The sequence below is a fragment of the Oncorhynchus masou genome, chromosome 4 (genome assembly GCF_036934945.1).
Source record: "Oncorhynchus masou masou isolate Uvic2021 chromosome 4, UVic_Omas_1.1, whole genome shotgun sequence".
Taxonomy (NCBI): Eukaryota; Metazoa; Chordata; class Actinopteri; order Salmoniformes; family Salmonidae; genus Oncorhynchus; species Oncorhynchus masou.
Window position 1 is genome coordinate 15,804,130 of NC_088215.1, and position 19,698 is coordinate 15,823,827.

Here is a 19,698-nt window from a genome sequence, read left to right on the forward strand (position 1 = left end):
GTCTATCCTGTAGTCTGTAGCAGTCAGTCAACCATCCAGCCTATCTTGTAGTCTGTACCAGTCAGTCAGTCAGCCATCCAGCCTGTCCTGTAGTCTATACCAGTCAGTCAACCATCCAGCCTGTCCTGTAGTCTGTACCAGTCAGTCAGTAAGTTAACCAACTCTCCAGCCTGTCCTGTAGACGGGCTGACTGCCAGTAGAACAGCAGAGAGCCTCCACCAGACGTCAGGAGCCTGGTGTTTGGTTTATAGCAGTTAAAGCACTGTTTATCTAGTGTGGATGAGAGACGCTTGACCCCCACACACACCTGTTCCCTCCTCACCACCCGGCATTAGACACCTGCAATTAACTAATGATAGATCCATGGCCCTGCTCTGGAACTGAGCCTGACGCATACATATTGTTACAGAACAGAGTCTGTGTAGAGTGGTATATGTTTTTGTGGGTTTTGGGGGATGTAGGTTCGGGGTTCTGTGTGTGTGTGTATGTGTGTGCTTGCCAGTGTGTGCTTTCGAGTGTGTGTAGTTGCCAGTGTGTGTCTGTGTGTGTGTGCGTGTGTGCGAGTGTGTACCCAGCTTCAGGCATGGGGGGGGGGGGGGAGCTCAGTCAGGGTTACAATAGTAGAACACACAAGGGGCAGTTCCGAAAAGTGGTTGTGCATCAGCAGTTTTCATTTTGTTATGTCACTCAATTGTCACTCACTAACATTAAATTAGTCTAAATTAATCTAAACTTGGCCTTCAGGGGGACCCCTGATTTTCTGGGGGGCCCCATTGATTTTGTTAGTGACACTCAGATATTATGGCATAAGTATATGGCAAAATCTTTGAATTTCAGGAAATTATCTTTAAAACGGATGAAAATGTATAGGAAAATGGGAAAATGTATAGAATTGCAGAAAACTTGCTTTAAAACGGCAACATTTTCTCTACACTCCATGGCAAAAGGTGTATCTCTGTATCTCTGTATCGCATCTCTGCATGTCTGGCAGACATATCAGTGTGGATGATGGATCACCACCTCAAGCTGAACCTCGACAAGACGGAGCTGCTCCTCCTCCCGGGGAAGGACTGCCCGTTCCATGATCTCGCCATCACGGTTGACAACTCCATTGTGTCCTCCTCCCAGAGCGCTAAGAACCTTGGCGTGATCCTGGACAACACCCTGTCGTTCTCAACTAACATCAAGGCGGTGGCCCGTTCCTGTAGGTTCATGCTCTACAACATCCGCAGAGTACGACCCTGCCTCACACAGGAAGCGGCACAGGTCCTAATCCAGGCACTTGTCATCTCCCGTCTGGATTACTGCAACTCGCTGTTGGCTGGGCTCCCTGCCTGTGCCATTAAACCCCTACAGCTCATCCAGAACGCCGCAGCCCGTCTGGTGTTCAACCTTCCCAAGTTCTCTCACGTCACCCCGCTCCTCCGCTCTCTCCACTGGCTTCCAGTTGAAGCTCGCATCCGCTACAAGACCATGGTGCTTGCCTACGGAGCTGTGAGGGAAACGGCACCCCAGTACCTCCAGGCTCTGATCAGGCCCTACACCCAAACAAGGGCACTGCGTTCATCCACCTCTGGCCTGCTCGCCTCCCTACCACTGAGGAAGTACAGTTCCCGCTCAGCCCAGTCAAAACTGTTCGCTGCTCTGGCCCCCCAATGGTGGAACAAACTCCCTCACGACGCCAGGACAGCGGAGTCAATCACCACCTTCCGGAGACACCTGAAACCCCACCTCTTCAAGGAATACCTAGGATAGGATAAAGTAATCCTTCTCACCCCCCCCTTAAATGATTTAGATGCACTATTGTAAAGTGGCTGTTCCACTGGATGTCAGAAGGTGAATTCACCAATTTGTAAGTCGCTCTGGATAAGAGCGTCTGCTAAATGACTTAAATGTAAATGTAAATGTAAATGTGTAGAATTGCAGAAAATGAACTTAAAAATGTTAAATGTTTCTCTCCGCTGTGAAGAAGGTGGCCACTAAAATGTTTAGCCGGCAAGTTGGCGGGGGGCCCACAACAAAATCTCACTTAGGGACCCCAAAAGGCTAGAACCGTGCAAGCTTGCGTGAGTGCGAGTGTGTAAGTGTGTGTTGTAAAGAACTGTTGAACATTATGCACACATTGGTCTGTCCCACGCTGAGAAAATGTCATTTCTACTCACTCTGCCAAAAGTAAGGTTTTGTCGGCATTAACTTTGAGAGGGCGGCACTTCACAAATGAGATCAGATTCATCATTATCCTAATTACAATCTCATCTGGCACTGTATGTACATTCACAACAAATGACTCATATATCATTGGTGCACAGTCAGCTTGCCCAATCCCAACCCTTCTCATTTCAAACCTAATGTGCGACGTGAAGCGATGCTTCAGTACCTCCTACTCCGGAGAGCACTGAATCGTAGATGGACAAACAAGTCGATATGCAGGCCACTGACTCCATTCTATTCCATTACTGAGCGGACAAAAGTTACAATAAAACAGATAGAGACAATGTGAAAGTTAGGAAGTGGAGGAGGAGGTGGAGGAAGAGGAGGAGGAGGAGAATATAACACGATTAATTCCCAATTTATTTAAGAGGAAAGTAGGAATCATAGAAGCTTGTTATTGATTTGAAGACAAGAAGGTTGGAAACACTATTAGTGTTTAATGCTGAATACCAGGCATGTATCTCAAATGGCACCCTATTCCCTAAATAGTGCACTAAAAGTACAAAAAGTAGTGCACTATATAGGGAATAGGGCGCCATTTGAGACGCAAGCACTGTGGTAACAGGAATGAGAAATGTCTAGTTCCACGCCACCTCCTCGACACTATCTACATATATCGGATATGCCATTAAAGTTTTGATGATAATGGATTCGAGTTAAACTTCTCCCAAGATAAATGTATGTTTTATGTTTCTTAAGAGAACTAGAGCACACTTGAGTATCAAAAGGGAATGTGCTTGTGTGAAGCTTGGAAGAAAGTTTACTTTTTTCACAAATCCACTCAAAGATACAATATATTGTTGACGGATAATTTAATTGGTGTTCAGTTTGATTGTCGGATTACAGACTTTTGTTGGATCATAGACGGCTAAAACATATCAAAGATTTCGAGGGTTACTTGAACTCATTTCTTGATCTATATTTAGTTCTGTTTGGGAAATACTGAGGAAAAAAAGGCTGCTAGATGGAAGAGAACATTTTAATTTCATCAGCAAAGAGACGCTTGAAACGGCTGAAAACTTGGAACTTATTCTAGCAGCTTAAGGAGAACAAGGTCATAGCTGCCTCACACATGTTATAACCCCCCTATGACCTGAGAGGTCGTTGCTAATCAGCGACGGAAGCGGAGACCTGTATAATCACTCTCCCCTACACAGCTGAAGCCTCAGGCCCCTGAGAGACACAACTTGGCTGGCTTTCCTCCCCCTCTTCTCACCCCACCCGGCCTCCTTCACTCTCTTTCCTCCCCCTCTCCTCACCCCTGCCTGCCTCCTTCACTATCTTTTCTCACCCTCTCCTTTCCCTTCTCTCCCTCTCTCCCTCCCTCCATCCCTAATTTTTGACTCCCTCCTCTCTTTGGTCTTGTTCCTCACCTCTCTTCCTCCCTCACCCCTCCCTTCTTTTTTCTCACCTTCCTTCTTTCTCTCCCCTCTTTTTGGTCTTGTTTCTATTTGTACAGTTCTAACAAGGTTGTTCAGCCACAGAGGGACTGGTGGAGGAGACGCAGTAAAGGAGAGAGTGTGTTGAGAGAAATCGATGATGTCGAGTACTCCAGGCTGTTCTAGAGAGAGAGAGGGGCCCTTGGAGGCCCCTGAGGGCCAAAGAGTGTGCCCCCTGGGAGGACGAGAGGGGTAGAGATCTGGACCTAAGGGCCACAGTTAGATACATTAACTGACAACCTCACCCCTAGTATTGACAGATGAAGAGAAGCAGCTGGGGTAGAGGTGTGTGCGTGGAATGAAAACTAGGCTTGAACAATATCTAGCATTGTACTTACTGAACCAGCCTGTGGTGCAAAATTGATTTGTTATCCGAATGGTACTTATTAAAAACCAACCCGCAATTACACAGTAGCTTAAAGTACAAAAATACAAAAATGTATGTTAGTGGAAGGAAAGCTAGGCTTTAAGAACTGTCTTGTCCTTACTATACAGTATACTGTATATGCCTGTGGAGGAAAATGGCCCAATAGTAAATGTTATCCAATTGTTAAGAATTGAAATGGGAATCCCAAGCACACATTTATCTGCCCAATGCAATTAACATTCTGTCTAGTAACTGTCTATGAATACACGTTGTGGAACGTAATGAATGTAGCTAATAACCAATAACTTCCTATTGAGTCTGGAGGAGATTCACATAGATTTCCACAGAGGTCAGACACAGTAATCTTCTTACTCCACAGACTCTGTGTCATATAAATAACTCATGGTATGATGGAAGACTTTAATGTACAATCTCATTCTCTTGTCTTTCGACGGAGAGCCCATTCAAATCCATTTAACCCAGACACACATCACGTATAGTCAGCAAAAGAAATGGGAAGGGGTGTGTGTCTGTGTCTGTGTCTGTGTGTGTGTGTGTGTGTGTGTGTGTGTGTGTGTGTGTGTGCGTGCGTGCGCGCGTGCGTGTGTGTGGACGTGTTTAACTATACTTGTGGGGACCAGAAGAATAGTAAACTAACAAAATAACATTTTGTTGAAAACATTTTGTTGGTCCCCACAAGGTCAAATGTTATTTCTAGGGGGTTAAGGTTAGAATTAAGTTCACGGTTAGGTTAGTGAGCTAGGGTTAGGTTTAAGTTTTTGGGTTAAGATTGGGGTTAGGTTTAGGGTTAGGGACTGAATTGTATGTCCCCACAAGGTGTGTGTGTGTGTGTGTGTGTGTGTGTGTGTGTGTGTGTGTGTGTGTGTGTGTGTGTGTGTGTGTGTGTGTGTGTGTGTGTGTGTGTGTGTGTGTGTGTGTGTGTGTGTGTGTGTGTGTGTGTGTGTGTGTGTGTGTGTGTGTGTGTGTGAGCATGCATTCATATACGCATGTGTGTGTGATCAATTATTCAATAGTCTAATGAAGGAACACAGGGGTACATTTGCTCTGCAACAGTCCGTCCAAGTGAAGGAGTCAAATGAGTGAAAGGGGAGGAATCAAAATGGCCATAAGGTAAATGGGGACATTGACATCAGTAGATTTAAAGCTACAGAGGAAAACACCCATAAATCCTCAGGGTGATGTTCTGAAGGCACACACATGTTGAAACAGGAATAAGAACACTAATTTTTGTTTTCTTTTGCAAAATGTTTTTCTACTTTGTGCCTTATTGAACATCACCCAGTTGGAGGTTTAATGCTAAAGGGAGATACGCCCATAAAACTTCAGGGTCACGTTCAGTAGGTTTTGAAACTGGGATGTGCTATCACGAACTTGTCCAATAAGAATGCTAATTTTTGTTTTCTGTTACAACATGTTTTGCTACGTTGTGGTAACTGAACACAACCCAGGTTGAGGCTACTGACAGGGCAGTTATAGGATAGGACATCATTGGTGCCTCCTGAATGGGTGAAATGCTCCACGTAGCCCTTTACTGCAGTCAAATGACCTAGGTGTCTCATGGGTGGAATGTTATTCATATTTTTCATAATTTCATAATTAATAAAGATGTTTTTTTTTAAACATGCCGAAAATCTGGTGTTTCTATGTCAAATGGTTTTGTTTGACATAGAAAGGTGACCTATTCGTCCCCTCTGATGTATATAAAGTGTAATATTGGGATGCAAGCTCAAAATGTAATACATTTCAATTCTATATCTGACATGATACAGGTGTCTTCTGTTTTTAAACCCATAACCATGTGTGTGAGGTGTATACATTTGTCTCAAAGTAGATTTGTTTAAGACTACCAAGAAACACTCTGTGTGACCCTGATTTAGCCCACTGGAGTGTTTCCTCCAACTCCCTTTCTCCAGGACCAATGTTTTGCTCCAGCCCAACACTAGCCAAGCACGCCTTCAGTATGTTTATTTTGGGACGATAGGATCATCCATGTATCAAGTGGTGAGCATTGGGATCATGTTGGTTGGTTTCTACTGTGTGATAGGGTATGCAGTGTTGGTTGGATTCTACTGTGTGATAGGGTATGCAGTGTTGGTTGGATTCTACTGTGTGATAGGGTGTGCAGTGTTGGTTGGTTTCTACTGTGTGATAGGGTGTGCAGTGTTGGTTGGTTTCTACTGTGTGATAGGGTGTGCAGTGTTGGTTGGTTTCTACTGTGTGATAGGGTGTGCAGTGTTGGTTGGTTTCTACTGTGTGATAGGGTGTGCAGTGTTGGTTGGTTTCTACTGTGTGATAGGGTGTGCAGTGTTGGTTGGTTTCTACTGTGTGATAGGTTGTGCAGTGTTGGTTGGTTTCTACTGTGTGATAGGGTGTGCAGTGTTGCAGTGGAATACATTGATTTATCCATGATTTATCCATCTCCTTGTCAGAAGTCTCACACACACACACACACACACACACACACACACACACACACACACACACACACAACACACTTATACATTCTGCTCTCTGTCTCAGCACCGTGTCACCTGGGAGAACATGGCTGAACTTATGTAGAGGATTACAGAACTGCTGCAGAGCGTGACTCACACAGGCTTGGGCACACACACATCCACACACAAATACACACACATATAGACCCCCCCCCCCTCCCACACACACACACACACAGCAACCCTCCCCCAGATCCACCATGAACTATGACTGCTGTAGATGGAGTGGGATTACTCTCCCTGCGACATGTGCCACCTTTATGCTGAACGGCTTCAATGTCACAACACGAACCAGTCACCGACTCTGCAGGGACCAAATTTATGCGACACGTCCCCATGACACTTTACATGACTCCCAAGTGACCTTTGGCTGAACTGTGGGGACAGGGGCGGCGTTAGGTGAGGCTTGTCCTTAAGCGCAGATCTAGGATCAGCTTACCCTTCCTGAACGGTGGGGGAAAAACAAAACAACATCAAATTGACCTTTGATCAGTCTCTTCTCTAGGGGCTAATTCACCCTACTACCCTGCATGGACTCTGACTCTATAACCCTCTAACCCTGTGACCTATTCACCTTTGACCACAAGAACAGGAACTCAATACAAACCCTGTTGTCTAACACGATTAGATAGTGTATGAGCCCTCAACATGTCAGTGTTACACCAACTAATTACCAAGGATCTCCTTTCAACACATTCCATGTATCCTTCCTCTTTGTGTGCTTTGACCATGATGTCAGAATGTGACTAGCCATCTCTGTCTTCTTCTACTACTGAATGAAAAGATTGACCTCTCCACAGCTCCCCAAACGCTACGTCTCAGGGACAAGTGAATGAGGCACCCAAGGCATGACCAGTCATCTCACCTGACCCACACATACCCTCTCCCTCAGACTTCTTCTCTGTACTGACTGACACTGCAGAGGAGAGAGAGAGAGAGAGAGAGAGAGAGAGAGAGAGAGAGAGAGAGAGAGAGAGAGAGAGAGAGAGAGAGAGAGAGAGAGAGAGAGAGAGAGAGAGAGAGAGAGAGAGAGAGAGAGAGAGAGAGAGAGAGAGAGAGAGAGAGAGAGAGAGAGATGCACCCTAGCACCAATCTGGTCAGTGTTGGTCAGTGTCTGTGCCTGACTGAAGGGGACGTCAGCTCTAATTAAATTCATCAGCCTTGGGGACCGTAAGCCATGGCTGCGGCGACAGTGTGCCGAAGCTATCCCCCAGGCAATGGAGCATTGAGAATGAGAAGAGCTAGTTCTGCTGCCTGAGAAGTTGTAATTGTACCCTCTCTCGCTTTCTGATTTTCTCTCCCTCCTCCATCTCTCAACTTCTCTTTGTGTGCCCCTGCCTCTTCCTGTCCCTCCTACATCTCTCTCTCTCGCTAAAACCTTCTACCTCTACATTTTTCTCACATTCCTTCTGTCTCGCGTCTCTTTCACCTGACTTAGTCTCATCTATTTTTCTCACTTTCTCTTCCCCAGACTTTCTTTCTCCTTGTCCATATCCATTATTTCTACTCTCTCTTTCCTCTCTTCTTCTTTTCTCCTCCCTTATTCTTTCTGTCTCATTTGCCTTTCCTCACATGCTCATCCATATCACGTTCTCTCTCTCTCTCTCTCTCTCTGTTTGTCTCTCTCTCCATTCTTTCTTTCCCACTGTCTCTCACCTTGACAACATTTTTAAAATGTAGAAGACGTTCAAATGTCTCAGGAATGTGAGTGAGCACAAAGCTATTTTGAATTTCAATGTGCCGTTTATCAATTAGTATGGTGTGTGTGCGCGTGCGCGCTTGTGTGTGTGATCTGGGGGTCCTTATCGCTTTTGGACAGTAACATAGATTTTGTTTGCCCAAGGTAATAGCACCTTGTTAATCAAATGTGTGCTACAATTAATTTAAATGCTAACAAAACTGTCATGGAATGTACAATATGAACATACTGTATATTAAATATAATATAGAGTTGTCTTGTCAATGGATGAATAGAACGAGTCTTGGCCCAACTGGTCCTCTTTTGTCCATGTACCCACTTGAGTTCTTGCATCCGGTTGATATTACCGCATGTCTTGTTGGGTGAATGGACAAATGTTTCACCGATACTGCCAGGTAAAATTGAAAGGAGTGTGGTTTGGTGCTAGACTACCTTCTGTTGCTAGGATACAGCTCGAATTAACATGATACAGCTCGAATTAACACTGTTTGTGCCTAATGTCAGACGTCTGTCTGATTTCGATTGGCAGCTAGGCTGAGAATAAACACTATCTACAAATGCAAGGCATGCTGTCAATGTGTGGCATGTCATAATTAACCAGTCTGGAGAAAACACAACAAGGTCAGAGACTAATAACTATGTATTTTTGTTTTAGCCAAGGCTGTTGTTTTGAGCTTTGCATACTGTGCTTTGTTCTAGCCTTTCTGCCTCTCAAATGTATTCCTTCAGGTGAAACACACACGCACACACACACATAGTGGTCTGTGTACTTACTGTCCGCCGAAAAAGAATAACTCACCCTCCCTAATGCTACCATCGCCGCATTTCCGCCTGTAGTCAAACTCTGTAATCCAACTCCCATTGCAAAGGTTGGGATATGCAAAACCTGCCTTCAAAATATCAGAGAAACAATTTTCCTGTTTTGCACCAATTATGCAATTTTCATCTTACCAAAACCCACCCATCAATTTGTGTCCGCTAGGCCTGGTGTACTGTAGGTAGACACACACTCTGTGTGAATGCTATCTTATTTATTCACCGTCAGTGGTTCATTGCCCTTAAGCAAAGAGCAGAACAGCCTCTGCGTGGATTGCCTCGTTGATAGTGTTGACGTTTGTTGACTTATTAAAGGGTAGCAGTGTGGACTTATAAGGAAGGAAGGGAGAACACACACACATACACGCTGCAAATACACACACGCATACACATACACGCCGCAAATACACACTGCAAATACACACACGCATACAGAGCTGATGTAGTAGTCCCAGTAGATACTACATCAGCCCTGTGTGTGTGTGTGTGTGTGTGTGTGTGTGTGTGTGTGTGTGTGTGTGTGTGTGTGTGTGTGTGTGTGTGTGTGTGTGTGTGTGTATTTGCGTGTTCTCCCTTCCCTATAAGTCCCAGTAGCTGCACTAGCTCAGCCTTGGCAGACAATTAGATAGCGAAGGTATGCTTGCCAGAAAATTAAGCACAATGCACAGGGGCACACAGACTAAATAAGGATGGAAATCCTTTACATCCATTACAAGAAGTTGCTGTGGTATAAAGTTTGGGCTTGATACTATTGTAAGACCTGGTTCCATTGGAGTCCTCCCTACCGTTCATACACAGCTGTAGTCATAGACTTAGGCCATTTCTTAAGAATCAAATCATGTTGAAGTGAACTTGGGGTTGACCCCCCACGGAGACTCGAACACGGGTCCAGCGACTGTCAAGCCAACAGCTTAACTGTTAAATCAAGAGGTCCGATCTTCTCGATGAGGTCATTGCGTGTTGGATTCGCTACAATGTACTGTACATGAATAAATCTCCTTTTATAGCTCTTATGATCATTTGGTACATTGGTTATGTTTGAAATGCACAGGAAGTTGCATCCATAATTGAATGCATAAGGGGATGGTGACGGTTGGTCCTAGTGGAGCCTACTGTACATGGGATGGATGTGAGCTTGTATTCTATTTGTAAGAAGCTGCAGCGATACACATTTTCTGTGAGCACTGTCCATGGTACTGATATTGTTCAACGGTACATTGTGTTCACCCACATCAACGTTTCCAAAAATATTTTTTGTTTGTTGGTTTGTTTAATCATTAAATGTCGTGGATAGGTATCACGTACACGTGTGAGGTGATAACCCACGTGCTTCGTGCTGATGTATTTTATACAAGAATTCCAGACGGAGGACTCTCATTTACCGTCGCTGTGATTCAGAACATTCGGTGAACATCCTGAGCTCGCGCGTAACGTCTTTCAACCACACGATGGCTCTGTTCTGCCTCCTCTCCTCGACGCTCCTCCTAGCCATCGTGAGCTAGATCTAAAAAATACAAATAAACTCCCGTGGTCTCTCCGCTCCTGCTGTCTGTCGCGCAACGCAGAGGCAGGCTAGCCGACCTTCTCCTCTCGAGTCCTAGCAGTCAAAGAGTGAAGATGGTTGGCGGCTCGTGCGCTCGCAGGTTGGCCCGCCGCTCGCGTTCCGCCTTGATAGCGGCTCTCACCGTGCTGCTGGTCCAGACGCTGATAGTGTGGAACTTCAGTAGCCTCGATTCCGGGGAAGAACGGGAAAACGGCGGCGGTGGCGCGTCGAACATGAGGGAGAAGAGAGACCGGGTCGGCGGCGGTGGCTACAAAGGCAGCAGCGAGTATATGAAGCGCGAGGTTCAGCTACAGCACCATCCTCCACAAGGGAAAGGAACGGTTCGTCACATACAGCAGCCGGTAAGACTGTGGCGCTACTGCTGTTACACGTAGCTATTATATCCCTTTTACCTACGGACCATTTTAAGTGTCTGGTAAAGACATAGCCGAAGACTGCATGGGGTACAACCGCTGCTTGAATGATTGTTCCTGTCTGCCTATCTATGATTGGCGCTTTGGTAGACTGGAATGGCACAGACGCTCAAATGAATTAACCGAACCACCTCTGGCGGCTGTATTCATTTGCAAATCGAGATCCTTTTAAATGGAGATGTGCTACTCTGACATGTTACATCGACGTCGCTAGCGTCCCAGTCTCCCGCGCAAAGAGTGACAGATGTACGATGTTGTAGGGATGCTTCCAAATCCAAAACATTATGAAGATGAACAGAATGACAACTGAACGAACCCACATTGGGTCTCCTTCAAATCCATTCGTTGTGTAGCCCACTGTAAATCTCATTTAAAAAATCCACTGGGTGTGAATTTGAACCCAAAACTGTATAATCCAAGCAATATTTAATCACAACAAATCCTCTAAGGTCATTTCAGATGCGTAGCCGCGGGCTACTTACTTTAGGCTACTGCTTGTTATAGGTCAGAAATTATTATTTGCCCTTACAGATGACAATTTCAGCGACACACACGACTGTGTAATGGCCATTTGAAACGCATAATTTGCTAATTGTGTATCAATGCAAAACCGCTTAATGGACTAGTTCATGTGAAAATACCATAGGGAAATGACTACGTGGTGATCAGAGTAGCCACATATAGTTTATGCAAACGCTACATTAGAGGGAAATGAGAAATGTAAACATATACATGCGAACTCTTGGCTCTAACCAATAAATTGTGCAAATAACCTACACTTTTGGATCATAGGCGGTTTATGAACGCCATACTACATTAGTTCAGCACCGAACTGAGACCAAATCCAGTTGAAACATTGCTACCACACTACCTATACAGCCGTGGTTTAAATCCATACGCTCCGGGATCCCAGATGATCACTGGTCTGTTAGTTGAAATAGTCGTAGTATTAGCAAACACCGGAAGGGCAAATGGATACATCATGCTTAATTAAATTACAGTAGCCTACAGGTTGACATCTGTTCGGTTGCTAATCAGTCAATGTTTGACTGATTTTGTCAAGAGATATGCAGTCTCCAAATCATTTTATTCCATGGCACTAATATGGATATTATATTATTACCACAATATTATAAGCAATATGACATCTGGACTGTATTTTTTTGTTGTTGAAAAATATGGTGTGTTGTAACCTATTTGCTATCGCAATATTTGGAAAACCATGCATCACATTGTATGGGATGTATAATCCCGTCACTATGGATACAGTAGCTTTGATATGGTTGTTATGGGAGATATACCGTAGACTACGGTAGTGTAGGTTCCTCAGTCCTCATATAGCATCCCTCTACACTCTCATCTCCTACGGGTGGTGGGAGCTGTGACTCAGTCGATCCATCAACTGTGTGTGTGTGTGTGTGTGTGTGTGTGTGTGTGTGTGTGTGTGTGTGTGTGTGTGTGTGTGTGTGTGTGTGTGTGTGTGTGTGTGTGTTTGCCCTCAGGCTACACAACAACAACATAATGTATGGTAAGTCATTCCAAGGACAGAAACGTGATGAAGATGTCAAGACAGACCTGCTAGGAGTGTGTGTGTGTGTGTGTGTGTGTGTGTGTGTGTGTGTGTGTGTGTGTGTGTGTGCAGTGCACATATAGGGCTCGACTTGTTCAGAAGACAAGCACCTTCCAGTCTCCAAAGAGCCGTTTTGGGTGGTGGTATAATTTCCCCCCAAGTTACTGTATATACTGTATGTATTATTGGTCATTGTTGTTCAGAAGCCACTGCCCCCAAGGTGCCGTGGTGTCAGGTTCACCCTGTACGGAGCTCTCACTCCCTGTAGCACATTGTCCCAGTCTGCCCTGTACGGAGCTCTCACTCCCTGTAGCACATTGTCCCAGTCTGCCCTGTACGGAGCTCTCACTCCCTGTTGCACATTGTCCCAGTCTGCCCTGTACGGAGCTCTCACTCCCTGTAGCACATTGTCCCAGTCTGCTCTGTACGGAGCTCTCACTCCCTGTTGCACATTGTCCCAGTCTGCCCTGTACGGAGCTCTCACTCCCTGTTGCACATTGTCCCAGTCTGCTCTGTACGGAGCTCTCACTCCCTGTTGCACATTGTCCCAGTCTGCCCTGTACGGAGCTCTCACTCCCTGTTGCACATTGTCCCAGTCTGCCCTGTACGGAGCTCTCACTCCCTGTAGCACATTGTCCCAGTCTGCCCTGTACGGAGCTCTCACTCCCTGTAGCACATTGTCCCAGTCTGCCCTGTACGGAGCTCTCACTCCCTGTAGCACATTGTCCCAGTCTGCCCTGTACGGAGCTCTCACTCCCTGTTGCACATTGTCCCAGTCTGCCCTGTACGGAGCTCTCACTCCCTGTAGCACATTGTCCCAGTCTGCCCTGTACGGAGCTCTCACTCCCTGTTGCACATTGTCCCAGTCTGCCCTGTACGGAGCTCTCACTCCCTGTTGCACATTGTCCCAGTCTGCCCTGTACGGAGCTCTCACTCCCTGTTGCACATTGTCCCAGTCTGCCCTGTACGGAGCTCTCACTCCCTGTTGCACTATGTCCCAGTCTGCCCTGTATGGAGCTCTCACTCCCTGTTGCACATTGTCCCAGTCTGCCCTGTACGGAGCTCTCACTCCCTGTTGCACATTGTCCCAGTCTGCCCTGTACGGAGCTCTCACTCCCTGTTGCACATTGTCCCAGTCTGCCCTGTACGGAGCTCACTCCCTGTTGCACATTGTCCCAGTCTGCCCTGTACGGAGCTCTCACTCCCTGTTGCACTATGTCCCAGTCTGCCCTGTATGGAGCTCTCACTCCCTGTAGCACATTGTTCCAGTCTGCCCTGTACGGAGCTCTCACTCCCTGTTGCACATTGTTCCAGTCTGCCCTGTACGGAGCTCTCACTCCCTGTTGCACTATGTCCCAGTCTGCCCTATACGGAGCTCTCACTCCCTGTTGCACATTGTTCCAGTCTGCCCTGTACGGAGCTCACTCCTGTTGCACATTGTCCCAGTCTGCCCTGTACGGAGCTCTCACTCCCTGTTGCACATTGTCCCAGTCTGCCCTGTACGGAGCTCTCACTCCCTGTTGCACTATGTCCCAGTCTGCCCTGTATGGAGCTCTCACTCCCTGTAGCACATTGTTCCAGTCTGCCCTGTACGGAGCTCTCACTCCCTGTAGCACATTGTTCCAGTCTGCCCTGTACGGAGCTCTCACTCCCTGTAGCACATTGTCCCAGTCTGCCCTGTACGGAGCTCTCACTCCCTGTTGCACATTGTCCCAGTCTGCCCTGTACGGAGCTCTCACTCCCTGTTGCACATTGTCCCAGTCTGCCCTGTACGGAGCTCTCACTCCCTGTAGCACATTGTCCCAGTCTGCCCTGTACGGAGCTCTCACTCCCTGTAGCACATTGTCCCAGTCTGCCCTGTACGGAGCTCTCAATCCCTGTTGCACATTGTCCCAGTCTGCCCTGTACGGAGCTCTCACTCCCTGTTGCACATTGTCCCAGTCTGCCCTGTACGGAGCTCTCACTCCCTGTTGCACATTGTCCCAGTCTGCCCTGTACGGAGCTCTCACTCCCTGTTGCACATTGTCCCAGTCTGCCCTGTACGGAGCTCTCACTCCCTGTTGCACTATGTCCCAGTCTGCCCTGTATGGAGCTCTCACTCCCTGTAGCACATTGTTCCAGTCTGCCCTGTACGGAGCTCTCACTCCCTGTTGCACATTGTTCCAGTCTGCCCTGTACGGAGCTCTCACTCCCTGTTGCACTATGTCCCAGTCTGCCCTATACGGAGCTCTCACTCCCTGTTGCACATTGTTCCAGTCTGCCCTGTACGGAGCTCTCACTCCCTGTTGCACATTGTCCCAGTCTGCCCTGTACGGAGCTCTCACTCCCTGTTGCACATTGTCCCAGTCTGCCCTGTACGGAGCTCTCACTCCCTGTTGCACTATGTCCCAGTCTGCCCTGTATGGAGCTCTCACTCCCTGTAGCACATTGTCCCAGTCTGCCCTGTACGGAGCTCTCACTCCCTGTAGCACATTGTCCCAGTCTGCCCTGTACGGAGCTCTCAATCCCTGTTGCACATTGTCCCAGTCTGCCCTGTATGGAGCTCTCACTCCCTGTAGCACATTGTCCCAGTCTGCCCTGTACGGAGCTCTCACTCCCTGTTGCACATTGTCCCAGTCTGCCCTGTACGGAGCTCTCACTCCCTGTTGCACATTGTCCCAGTCTGCCCTGTACGGAGCTCTCACTCCCTGTAGCACATTGTCCCAGTCTGCCCTGTACGGAGCTCTCACTCCCTGTAGCACATTGTCCCAGTCTGCCCTGTACGGAGCTCTCAATCCCTGTTGCACATTGTCCCAGTCTGCCCTGTACGGAGCTCTCACTCCCTGTTGCACATTGTCCCAGTCTGCCCTGTACGGAGCTCTCACTCCCTGTTGCACATTGTCCCAGTCTGCCCTGTACGGAGCTCTCACTCCCTGTTGCACATTGTCCCAGTCTGCCCTGTACGGAGCTCTCACTCCCTGTTGCACTATGTCCCAGTCTGCCCTGTATGGAGCTCTCACTCCCTGTAGCACATTGTTCCAGTCTGCCCTGTACGGAGCTCTCACTCCCTGTTGCACATTGTTCCAGTCTGCCCTGTACGGAGCTCTCACTCCCTGTTGCACTATGTCCCAGTCTGCCCTGTACGGAGCTCTCACTCCCTGTTGCACTATGTCCCAGTCTGCCCTATACGGAGCTCTCACTCCCTGTTGCACATTGTTCCAGTCTGCCCTGTACGGAGCTCTCACTCCCTGTTGCACATTGTCCCAGTCTGCCCTGTACGGAGCTCTCACTCCCTGTTGCACATTGTCCCAGTCTGCCCTGTACGGAGCTCTCACTCCCTGTAGCACATTGTCCCAGTCTGCCCTGTACGGAGCTCTCACTCCCTGTAGCACATTGTCCCAGTCTGCCCTGTACGGAGCTCTCAATCCCTGTTGCACATTGTCCCAGTCTGCCCTGTACGGAGCTCTCACTCCCTGTTGCACATTGTCCCAGTCTGCCCTGTACGGAGCTCTCACTCCCTGTTGCACATTGTCCCAGTCTGCCCTGTACGGAGCTCTCACTCCCTGTTGCACATTGTCCCAGTCTGCCCTGTACGGAGCTCACACTCCCTGTTGCACTATGTCCCAGTCTGCCCTGTATGGAGCTCTCACTCCCTGTAGCACATTGTTCCAGTCTGCCCTGTACGGAGCTCTCACTCCCTGTTGCACATTGTTCCAGTCTGCCCTGTACGGAGCTCTCACTCCCTGTTGCACTATGTCCCAGTCTGCCCTGTATGGAGCTCTCACTCCCTGTAGCACATTGTTCCAGTCTGCCCTGTACGGAGCTCTCACTCCCTGTTGCACATTGTTCCAGTCTGCCCTGTACGGAGCTCTCACTCCCTGTTGCACTATGTCCCAGTCTGCCCTGTACGGAGCTCTCACTCCCTGTAGCACATTGTCCCAGTCTGCCCTGTATGGAGCTCTCACTCCCTGTTGCACATTGTCCCAGTCTGCCCTGTACGGAGCTCTCACTCCCTGTAGCACATTGTCCCAGTCTGCCCTGTATGGAGCTCTCACTCCCTGTAGCACATTGTCCCAGTCTGCCCTGTACGGAGCTCTCACTCCCTGTTGCACATTGTCCCAGTCTGCCCTATACGGAGCTCTCACTCCCTGTTGCACATTGTTCCAGTCTGCCCTGTACGGAGCTCTCACTCCCTGTTGCACATTGTCCCAGTCTGCCCTGTACGGAGCTCTCACTCCCTGTTGCACATTGTCCCAGTCTGCCCTGTACGGAGCTCTCACTCCCTGTTGCACTATGTCCCAGTCTGCCCTGTATGGAGCTCTCACTCCCTGTAGCACATTGTCCCAGTCTGCCCTGTACGGAGCTCTCACTCCCTGTAGCACATTGTCCCAGTCTGCCCTGTACGGAGCTCTCAATCCCTGTTGCACATTGTCCCAGTCTGCCCTGTATGGAGCTCTCACTCCCTGTAGCACATTGTCCCAGTCTGCCCTGTACGGAGCTCTCACTCCCTGTAGCACATTGTCCCAGTCTGCCCTGTACGGAGCTCTCACTCCCTGTAGCACATTGTCCCAGTCTGCCCTGTACGGAGCTCTCACTCCCTGTTGCACATTGTCCCAGTCTGCCCTGTCCGGAGATTGCACGCTCCCAGTATCCAAACATGCTTGGCTTGAGATATGCGGTCACCTGTTGAGTTTCTGTAGCTAGCTACCTAGTTTAAATATCAACACTACTGCCACAGCAGCATATTTTGGGGTGGCAGGTAGCCTAGTGGTTAGAGTTTTGGGCCAGTAACCGAAAGGTTGTTGGATTGAATCCCTGAGCTGACAAGGTAAAAATCTGTCATTCTGCCCCTGAACAAGGCAGTTAAACCACCGTTCCTAGGCCGTCATTGAAAATAAGAATATATTTTTTTAACTGACTTGCCTAGTTAAATAAAGTTTAAATAAAAAAAAATGTAAAAAGTATTTTATTAACACTTGATTTAGCTTCATCGTCAATATTCAGTCTGGTCGGCTGATACACAGCAGAGAGAGACAGAAAGACATAGAGGTCAATTACAATCAGTAAAAGAAATGAAGCTAGCTAACAAACAGATTTACATCAATCACTAACATCAGTGATCAGCTGATAGCCCGCCCTATTTTCCCGATGTCAATCATCTCTGTCTTTAGGATTCACTTTAACTAGCTTGCTTAGAATTTGTAAAGATGATGAGTGAGTGTGTTGTTGTAGGAATAAATTGGCCTATGCTCCAAAACTGTTAAAATGTTCCCCTACAGAGAAATTGTGTACGTTTTGAGCACCTGCCCCCTGAAAGGTCTGTGCACGGCCCTGGGTGTGTGTGTGTGTGTGTGTTCGCTATAACAGCATCAGTCTGAGAGACACACTAACAGACCAGGAAGGAGTTTTATCACTGTTCCTGTCCAGTAGCGTGGCTGAATTAGCTAAATAGTTCTTGAGTTCTGACACACAGAATCAATTGTGACTGGGCGACGGGAAGATGTGTGTCAAAACACATTCACGCCAAGACAATTGTGGCTGCGATCCCAAGTTGCACCATATTCCCTATATAGGTCACTACTTTTGTCCAGGGCACATACAGTTGACGTCGGAAATTTACATGCGCTTAAGTTGATGTCATTAAAACTCATTTTTCAACCACTCCACAAATTTCTTGTTAACAAACTATAGTTTTGGCAAGTCGATTAGGACATCTACTTTGTGCATGACACAAGTCATTTTTCCAACAATTGTTTACAGACAGATTATTTTACTTATAATTCACTGTATCACAATTCCAGTGGGTCAGAAGTTGACACTAAGTTGACTATGCCTTTAAACGGCTTGGAAAATTCCAGAAAATTATGTCATGGCTTTTAGAAGCTTCTGATAGGCAACTTGACATCATTTGAGTCAATTGGAGGTGTACCTGTGGATGTATTTCAAGGCCTACCTTCAAACTCAGTGCCTCAGTGCTTGACATCATGGGAAAATCAAAAGAAATCAGCCAAGACCTCCTAAAACAATTGTAGACCTCCACAAGTCTGGTTCATCCTTGGGAGCAATTTCCAAACGCCTGAAGGTACCACGTTCATCTGTACAAACAATAGTATGCAAGTATAAACACCATGGGACCACGCAGCCATCATACCACTCAGGAAGGAGACGCGTTCTGTCTCCTAGAGATGAATGAACTTTGGTGCGAAAAGTGCAAATCAATCCCAGAACAACAGCAAAGGACCTTGTGAAGATGCTGGAGGAAACAGGTACACAAGTATCTATATCCACAGTAAAATGAGTCCTACAGTATATCGACATAACCTGAAAGGCCGCTCAGCAAAGAATAAGCCACTGCTCCAAAACCGCCATAATAAAAGCCAGACTACGTTTTGCAACTGCACATGAAGACAAAGATCGTACTATTTGGAGAAATGTCCTCTGGTCTGATGAAACAAAAATAGAATTGTTTTGCCATAATGACCAGTGTTATGTTTGGAGGACAAAGGGGGAGGCTTGCAAGCCGAAGAACACCATTCCAACTGTCAAGCATGAGGGTGGCAGCATCATGTTGTGGGGGTGCTTTCCTGCAGGAGGGACTGGTGCACTTCACAAAATAGATGGCATCATGAGGATGGAAAATTATGTGGATATATTGAAGCAACATCTCAAGACATCAGTCAGGAAGTTAAAGCTTGGTCACAAAGCCCTGACCTCAATCCTATAGAAAATGTGTGGGCAGGACTGAAAAAGCATGTGCGAGCAAGGAGGCCTACAAACCTGACTCAGTTACACCAGCTCTGTCAGGAGGAATGTGACAAAATTCACCCAACTTATTGTGGGAAGCTTGTGGAAGGCTACCCAAAACGTTTGACCCAAGTTAAACCATTTAAAGACAATGCTACCAAATACTAATTGAGTGTATGTAAACTTCTGACCCACTGGGAATGTGATGAAAGAAATAAAAGCTGAAATAAATCATTCTCTCTACTATTATTCTGACATGTCACATTCTTAAAATAAAGTGGTGATCCTAACTGACGTAAAACAAGGAATATTTACTAGGAATAAATGTCAGGAATTGTGAGAAACTGAGTTTAAATGTATTTGGCTAAGGTGCTTGTAAA

At 47.1% G+C, this 19,698-nt stretch overlaps 1 protein-coding gene across 1 annotated transcript in view; it reads left to right on the forward strand.

Moving 5' to 3' along the window:
- The first annotated feature begins 10,601 nt into the window (after positions 1-10,601).
- The window catches only part of LOC135524505 (xylosyltransferase 1-like), a 150,770-nt gene continuing 141,673 nt past the window's right edge, over positions 10,602-19,698 (forward strand). Inside the window, exon 1 of the mRNA XM_064952096.1 lies at positions 10,602-10,953. Coding sequence (XP_064808168.1) covers positions 10,666-10,953 — 288 coding nt within the window. The 5' untranslated portion in view covers positions 10,602-10,665. The remainder of the gene's footprint in view (positions 10,954-19,698) is intronic.